The sequence below is a fragment of the Wasmannia auropunctata genome, unplaced genomic scaffold (assembly GCF_000956235.1).
Source record: "Wasmannia auropunctata unplaced genomic scaffold, wasmannia.A_1.0 LD335974.1, whole genome shotgun sequence".
NCBI classification, from domain to species: domain Eukaryota; kingdom Metazoa; phylum Arthropoda; class Insecta; order Hymenoptera; family Formicidae; genus Wasmannia; species Wasmannia auropunctata.
In genome coordinates this window covers 392,550-400,838 of record NW_012026916.1, presented here as the reverse complement: position 1 = coordinate 400,838, position 8,289 = coordinate 392,550, and the positions used below count along the sequence as shown (strand labels likewise).

Genomic DNA, 8,289 nt, shown 5'->3' with positions numbered 1-8,289 from the left:
GTCGCTACAATGTGCTCCGATCTAATTTCCAAACATAACAACAAAGTGATAACATTCTTCTTTTTTTTTTTAATAAAAAATATAAATATCGAGCGATATATATATATTTATAAAATTAAATCAAATTTCTGCTATTTGGTGCCAATATATACGCACGCTTACAAGTTATATAATGGAAAATAAAGTAAAATAAAATAGAATATCGTGCTTTTAGAACAGTATTATCGGAGTTTTTCGACTGCGGTTCAATCGCAAGATCAGAAAAGATATATATTTTATTAAAAAATTTAAAATATCAATACGCGAACGTCGGTTTTTTCTGCATTATTATCATTTTTGAAAACAGCGCTGCGACAATGCTTGAAAGATTTAGCGCAGTGGTCCGATCAGTTTCTTTGAGAGTTTCTCGAGCAAATTCGATTTAAATCAATGTCCTTAAAAATCGTAAGAGAGGCGGGGTTCGTCGCGTCGTGCACCTCAATCGTAGACTTCGAGGAAATCGAGCGATGTCCTCGATTGGCGCAAAATATCCCGCTTGTACGGACGGGCGACTGACAATAAGAAGACAACGTCGTCGGCCCAGGAGACCAGATGTCGCGTAAGGACGTGCATTCAGGGTCCATTCATGGGTAGCTCCCGTGGCGGCGCACCTTGCTCGAAACAACGTCGACCTCCTGGACTAAGGAAATTCGATACACCACACCGCGGTACCTCGGGATGTGCGCTACCCTACTCATCCATATTCCGGCCCGTTCCAATTCCATTAAACGACCGGCAACCTCCGCCGGAGAGCTGCATGGCCCCCGTTGTATCGCGTTGGTATTGTAAACGCTGTAATTCTCGTAATCATCGATTACCTACGTCGCGATTGATACGCTGCAGCCTTCGACGGCAATTTAAAAGCGCGTGGTCGGATCATCGAAGCATTTCTTATTATACGTCTGTTAGCCATGCGCTTTGTTAACTTAATTAACATTTCTCAGTCCTATTATACGCGGTAATTCTCTTGCCATCGATTACGTCGATTTTGATATCGTTGTTTAAAGGCGCGCGGTCAGTGCGATTGTTGAGTGCATATTTATGCCTTTATGTACACTGTTCTCAGGGTAAAAGTGAAACATCTCAAATGACAAAATGCTCAACACATATTGTACCAAATAATACAATAAAATAATATAAGAATTTTGCTTTAATTATAGCCGTTTTTATATTTATATTTAGAACACACATTTTTATGTTATGTGTACAACAGTTTTAACGTGCACTGATTATAAATGCGTACTCGTGCGACCAACCGAACTTCGCTACAAGACAATAGTCCGTATTCATACACGGAAAGAACAATTTTGCTGAATCCAAATCTAAAAATAATTTTTGCTCACTAATCAAAATAATTTTGTGCGAAAGTCAAAATAATTGCTATAGAATATCAAAACGTTTTATAGCAATACTTATCAGTTTTAACATACCAACAAATTATTTTGATGATTCAACAAAAAATAATTTTCAGATATGTTTTTAGCAAAATTTTTAAACCTTTCAACAAAATCGTTTTTTCCGTGTATCTTAATTTTATCGATAAATGCCCCTTTAAACGCGCATTTAGCGCGTTATAGTTAACTTTACATGTACAGAATCTCAAAAATAATCATTTTTATCAATAAACGCATTTATTGATAAAAAGTAGTATGAATATGGACCAATCTCTTATTCAAGGCCGCCGAGAGCAGACCCGGGCTTCGAATACAAATATATATATTTTTTTTCTTTCATTTTCCCTTTTTTGATCCTATAAATAAATATAAGATAAATATAAAATTAAAAAATTAAAAAAATATATTTACACGTTCGATTAATATTGATGCCAAGAAAAACTTAAAAAATGTATAGCAAATAGAAATTTATCAATTTCTTTTGAAAATAGATTAAATCGATAGTATGTACCGTCTCGTCGAGCATGAATGTATTACTTCTTTTATATACAAAAGATATTTCTACAAAGATAAAAAAATTGGACAATGCCAAAACAGATATATCGCGCCTTTGTAAGTACATGCAAAATTATTATATTATTTTTTATTAGTTATATATCAAAATATTAACAAAACAATATTATTATTCCTTATTATAAAACCTATAATTTTCATAAATAAGCATAAATTTGTTAAACCGCTAGAATTTGAATGATTAAAAATCGATTGAAAAATTGGAACTTCGTCGCGGTAAATCAAAGAAAGACCATTCTCGCGCAAGTCGAAGAAAGACGTCGGCCGTACAAGTATACAATTATTTTTTCGATTTTACATATGACTGGAGTTGCACCGAGGATTTGATTTGTCACAAGCGTAAGGCGCTTCGCGCTGACTTTTCAGACGCTGCTCGAAAGCCTTCATATCAGCGTTCAATTCCTCATACGGTTGCATCACCGTGTCGTCTAGATTCTCAGGTCGGTTCAGAGGATCGCATCTGCGATCATCAGGAAAAATACTGGTTTACCTAACGCTCTATACAGAGTCATTCCACTAACCGTACTGTCGTTTAATCGTTTTGTGTGCGAGGCAGAATTCGCATCTGTTATCAGCCGCGAGAGCGGTTTTGTCCAGGCCGAGTCGTTGGAAAACTTTCAGCCCCTTGCGCCAAATATCCTTCTCCTTCATGAACTCCTCCACGCTCGACATCGACGTTTCCGTTTCTGGTAGCGACTCGCGCTCCAGTACTCCTTCGCGCATCAAAATATTATAAGCAATCAGTTTTAAATATTTCTTAATCAATTTGGAATTTTGTTTGATATTGACTATTTTTATAAAATTTCGAACTCTCCAAACAGCATGTTTAAAAAAATATCTTCCCGATTTTGGAGATGGTAGTATCTGAGACGTACTTACAAGAAAAATGAAGTAAGTACACGGAGAAAATTTTTTTTTAATTTACCTTGCAAATCATGTTAATTGTGGGACAATATAGTATTTAGGCAAATGTTAGCGAAGTTCGGTTGGTCGCACGAGTGCGCATTTATAATCAGTGCATGTTAAAACCATTGTACACATAACATAAAAATGTGTGTTCTAATATAAATATACACGGAGAAAATTTTTTTTAATTTACCCTGCAAATCATGTTAATTGTGGGACAATATAGTATTTAGGCAAATTTTAATGTGCACTACAATAAGATTTTACAGTAAAATTTATTGTAGTGCACAGTGACATTTAGCCGAAATACTAATATTGTCTCACAATTAACATGATTTGTAAGGTAAATTAAAAAAAAAATTCTCTTCGTGTATGGATCACCTTTTACATATATGAGGATAACGAATGTCAAACGATTCGACACGTACGCGTGGTATGTATTTTGTAATTAATTACAAAATACAATTTTTCTTCATTGCCGTACAATATTATACAATAAATGCGTTTACGACAAAAATTTGATACTAATACGCGCACGTATTTTATAAGATACGCAAAATTTCTGTAAAATGACAGAAATATTCTTACAGAGTATGATAACCTAAATTACCAAAAATAAATATATTTTTGATCACGTAATACCTTCCTGTGGTTGCAAACAATTCTGAGCGTCTAAGAACTTCCAAAACGCCTTCACCTTCTCTTGCTGACTTCTACTGTTCTCTTTGACGAACGCAAATTCCATATCAGCTTCCTCGTCTCTCGAACTCATTTTGAGATCGCGCAGCAACCGCGTGTGACTAGTCTTTTGACATCGCTCTTCGACACGATACGCGCGTCCAGTGAAATCGAATATCGTTATAGTTGTAATCGCTGTTCGGTAAAAACGGTTTCGTTAATTCTAGTCAAATACCATCGTGGATAACAGACGTGTTTCAGCTACATCCATTTTCTGACTTTGTTGATAAAATCATAACGTTGAAAATGGATGTGGTTCGAATCTGTGCTATATCCAGAATTAAAATTTAAAATGTGTTCGTGTTAACGTTCGTTTCATACATTCTTTTCAGTCTTTTCTCATAATATTATAAAGCAGTTATAAAGCTGATCATTAGTAAAAGTATCATTCTTTCATATATAAGCCCCATCGCACGGTTAATTATACGTACTTATTTTATACGTATAGTACAAATTACAAAATAAGTATAAAATTCTTACAATATTTAAACAATTATTGCACGTATTTAATATATATTATAATAAGAAGAAAACATAAAAAATAATTATAAAAGGATAATTTTTATACATTGTTTTTTTTTTTTACAAAAAATCAAATTTGAAGAAATGAGAAAAATTGCTCATATATATAAAAATATACATATATTGTATAATTATATATGAACAATTTTTTCTCATTTTTGTAAAAAAAACAATGCAAAAATTATCCTTTTAATTATTTTTGTTTTCTTTTTATTATTATCATTTTTCTTGTATCAAACAATATAATTTTACAAAGAAAAGAAATATGTATATGTATATGGATATATATGGACTTATTTTGTATATAATTATATACATATAATTTATAATTATACGTGGAACTTTTTTTCCCGGGATGCCGAAACGTTTAAAAAAACTCAAATATGATAAATCAGGACAAAAACTTTCTAAAGACGTACATACATCACAGTAGATGTTTCTCCGACAATTGCATATGACACATCTCTGAAATCTCGAGACGTCCCTCAGACAACTTATTCCGTGAGATACGTCACACACGTTCTCCGGGAATTAGATTTATTAGATGACGGATGATGTCATTGCCCCGAGGAGCCACCGAGCTGGCGCAGCGCTGGGTGCGTCGTGTCGCGCGTGCGGCGCGTGCGCGGCCAGTGAGGCGCTCAAGATGGCCGCCGTCGCGTACATCTGATCGGAGGTGTGTGTGCGAAAAGCTCGACGCCGACTTCGACGTGACGTGAGGGGTGGGCGATGCACCTCGCACCGCTGGCATGGTGATCGCGCGGAGGTAACCGGACCCCCTTCCCCGACGGCATCGACGCGGACCGCAATCCTGGGGTGTCGCCGTCGATGGTTGTGCCTGTCCCCGCGGCCGCCGGCGGCTCGGAATCATGTTCAGCAAGAAGCTCCATGTAGACGTCAAGAAGTCGACGCTCAAGATCCAGGACGTCAAGAAGGACAGCGCGACGCGGTTCAAGCATCTCAAAATCGTGCTAGGTGAGGCGACGACGACGCGTGTCAGCGCGATGACGGGGGCCCCGCGTGATTAGGCTGAGTCGTGAGTCAGGTGTATTTCGCGGAAGGGGCGATCGCGATTACCGCGGACTATTTGCTCGCTCCCACGCGCGCTTGGCGCGGTGACGCCTCAAATATTTGCGAGAACGTTTCCCAGCGCGGGGAAGTTCTAGCGGATCTCTCGTTCGAATTCCGCCTACTGTTCTGGGGGGCTATCGCGTTCTTCAACGAGTCCCACTTCAGCTTTTACTCTCCTCGTTTGGATATACAGAGAGAGAGAGAGAGAGAGAGAGTATACAACGTTGCCGAGGAAAAAAATTGTTTACCTCGTGCAACTCTCTTTGACTTTTCTTGAAAATAAAAGATAACGCCGAGGAACGTATTTATGTTTTGTTAATGGAACACATAAAATAATTACTCTATGGGTGACTTAGACCAAACTTTGATTCATTCAACCAGCAGACTCGCTCGCCGCAAAATTTTTATTGGTTATCCCTAATTTAATATATTTTTTATGTATTAAACTTATGAAATAATTCGATTTGTGTTAACAAAATAGCACAGGCTTACTTGATAAGTTAATTATCAGTTAAATTAATCGAATTTAGCCAAAGTTGCCTTAAATAACATTAACGAGAGATTTTTGTAACGGTATATTTTATGAATATATAAAAGTATTATTGCAATGATTAAATTCTAGTTATATGCAGATTTTAGAAGACGTGACTTTCATATGCATCTCTTTATGGAATGTAAAATATACTTTATATAATATTTAACAGATCTTAAAAGCAAGACTAATAATTTTTTTTTAGACAAATTATATAAAAAAATTACTAAGAGATTTGAGAAAATATTACTCACATGTTATTTTATTTCTCAGCTGTTCGTTTAATATAGAAAAAATATATGTTATAGCATTTGCCCATTGTGTATTCTAAATAAAAGGGAAAAAGATTTAAGATTCAAGCAGTTACAAGATTGTGGTTTTACAGTATTATGAGAGAGGTAGTCAATATCTAATCACCGAAACCACTTGACCACATTGACCAATCTGTGGCCTTCGTCTCCAGCTAAAGTTACATTGTTGTTGCATGTGTCTTTGCATACGCACTACTAATAAAAATTATCTACAACTTCAAACACTTTGCACACGTGTGTTCCTAGGATCGTACTTATATAGACGTCTTATATCCTATTATATCCTTAGATTTCTATTCTGTTTATCTGCTTCAGTCTTACTGGACTAAAGAATTTTGAAACATTATAATATGTATTTATGTTACATCTCTTTTCCTTCTTTCTCTCCCTTTCCTTCTTTTATATACATATAAGGAAAAAGAAAAGGAATTCTGCTATATAAGTAGATATCCAGAACCAGTAGTGATGTAATAGAACTTCCACCACTCCTCTCTATAAAGCATATGTGTTGCAAGAAAAAAATTTCTTTTCTATCTAATCAATAATTATGTCTCGTTGAATATTATATACAGCCTTGGCCATAAGTATAAAATACTCTCACAAATTAACGTAAAAATATCTAACGAAAAATAAAAACAGTTTTAGAAAAATGTTTATTTTTATGAAAATTTAATGTTTTATTAGTCCTTCTTTAGCGTTTATTACTGCCTTTTTCAAAAATTACAATAAATTGAGAGTACTTTATACTTATGATCAAGACTGTATTTTATATAAGAAACTGCATATATATTAATTCACACGCATTATTGTTTTTATATTGAAGAAAATGTGGACACTGACGAGGCGAAAGGCTTTTTCGAGGGTAACTTCAGCCATGTGTACTTCATCCTTTACGATTGTTTCGTGTCCGCCGAAGCAAATCTTCGGCAACGCGGTAAGTTGCAAACTAGAGACTAATATTAAAACGTAATGTACTAAATAAAGCTAACTGTCCTAATGCTGTGTAACTTTAAAGATTTCCATGCTTTAATATATATCGCATAATTATATAACTTGACAATAATATCATTGTCTTCAAAAAAATTTATAATGAATTTTATATTAACCATAATATTCACTCGTTATTATTTTATTATCATCTCTTTCATTTCTTCCCATTCTGCTGCCCCAGAGCTTTCCTTCCATATTGGTAAGTCATATATCATATTACTCTAGCTTGATTTTATTGCATTGATTATTTCTCCTCCATTACTAACTTTTTATGACTGGATTACATTTATATGTGTGAATATTTGTGCAAATGCCACTCTCATTAAATTAAGTTTAATCACGATATTTGTCACAAATATTCCTCATGTAATTTGATTTGAATACAGAAAAAAAAACTAATCTATACTTTTTTTCTAGTGCATAAGGCACACAGGGAAGAGTTAGAACAAGTATTGCAACTTCTGGAAAAAGTTTTAACTCTTCTTCCCGAGCTGCTCAACAGACGATGGCAGTGTCATAGTTTAGCACGGATTTTGCAGAAGCTCTTGCATCCTGGTAATAGTTGGAAACTTCGTAGACAAGCTATAAGGTGCGCAGCAACTCACAAGTATATATATGTTATATTTATTTAATGTATTTATTTTTGTATCTGATGTTTTTTTAACTGATGTTTCAGATATTTTATTTTGTGGTATCAAGCTCTTGGCGAGAATGCTCCCGAACACATACACCAGATGTTCGCCAGCCTGGTGCCGGGATTCCCGCCGCACCAAGCGTCGCCTTATAAATGTGATCGTAAGACAGATGGCAAGAAAGAAAAACTGGCGAGAGCAGCGAATTCCGAGGAGAAAGATAAGAGAGAATTTTACGATACGCAACTCGGGCAAAGTACTTTTCATGACAACGGATCAAATCAGTGTCCTGTCAGTCAAGTCGACGGTGGGCCTATCTTACCACCGCAGAGTGGAGAAAAGCCGCTTGACAATGAAACCGTTAGGTTTTTGGAGGCATTGCTTGAATTTATGGTCACTCAGGTGTGTATAAATTAGGGCTGTTTTTTTACTCACTTTAAATATTTGAAGCTTCGACGTTAGCTTTGACCTTTCGAAGTTTCGAAGTTTTGAAAAATACATTAAAAATTTGAATTTTCTTAATTGAATTGTTTTATTGATCTTTTTTTATTTACACATGTATCAAGTTTAAGAGCACACGT

At 35.3% G+C, this 8,289-nt stretch overlaps 2 protein-coding genes across 6 annotated transcripts in view; one reads left to right on the top strand and one right to left on the bottom strand.

The window, feature by feature from the left end:
• Positions 1-1,948: 1,948 nt before the first annotated feature.
• On the bottom strand, positions 1,949-4,744 carry LOC105454838. 3 transcript variants are annotated; one of them, XM_011697746.1, is made up of 4 exons: positions 4,592-4,744; positions 3,555-3,785; positions 2,533-2,719; positions 1,949-2,466 (listed from the first exon to the last, which is right to left on the bottom strand). In XM_011697746.1, exons 2-4 carry the CDS (start codon positions 3,682-3,684, stop codon positions 2,301-2,303), a joined length of 483 nt encoding a protein of 160 aa, XP_011696048.1. In that variant the 5' UTR covers positions 3,685-3,785; positions 4,592-4,744; the 3' UTR covers positions 1,949-2,300. The 3 variants fall into 3 exon arrangements, with proteins under 3 accessions (XP_011696048.1, XP_011696047.1, XP_011696049.1); XM_011697745.1 differs by having other exon boundaries at positions 4,596-4,744; XM_011697747.1 differs by having other exon boundaries at positions 2,363-2,466; positions 2,528-2,719; positions 4,596-4,744.
• Positions 4,745-4,815: 71 nt separating this feature from the next.
• The window catches only part of LOC105454837 (ral GTPase-activating protein subunit alpha-1), a 22,957-nt gene continuing 19,483 nt past the window's right edge, over positions 4,816-8,289 (top strand). For 2 of the 3 annotated variants that reach the window (XM_011697743.1, XM_011697742.1), the window contains exons 1-5: positions 4,816-5,147; positions 6,910-7,020; positions 7,258-7,275; positions 7,494-7,665; positions 7,753-8,110. In XM_011697743.1, the coding sequence (XP_011696045.1) occupies positions 5,042-5,147; positions 6,910-7,020; positions 7,258-7,275; positions 7,494-7,665; positions 7,753-8,110 (765 nt within the window). In that variant the 5' untranslated portion in view covers positions 4,816-5,041. The remainder of the gene's footprint in view (positions 5,148-6,909; positions 7,021-7,257; positions 7,276-7,493; positions 7,666-7,752; positions 8,111-8,289) is intronic. The other variant, XM_011697744.1, reaches the window with a different exon arrangement.

Excerpts from the sequence above, each read along its gene's own strand:
- LOC105454838 (XM_011697746.1), bottom strand. The coding sequence starts at position 3,684 with ATGAGTTCGAGAGACGAGGAAGCTGATATGGAATTTGCGTTCGTCAAA. Across the intron at positions 2,720-3,554 it reads TTGTTTGCAACCACAGGAAG|GAGTACTGGAGCGCGAGTCG; the intron begins GTATTACGTGAT and ends TGATGCGCGAAG. Across the intron at positions 2,467-2,532 it reads CACAAAACGATTAAACGACA|ATGCGATCCTCTGAACCGAC; the intron begins GTACGGTTAGTG and ends TGATGATCGCAG.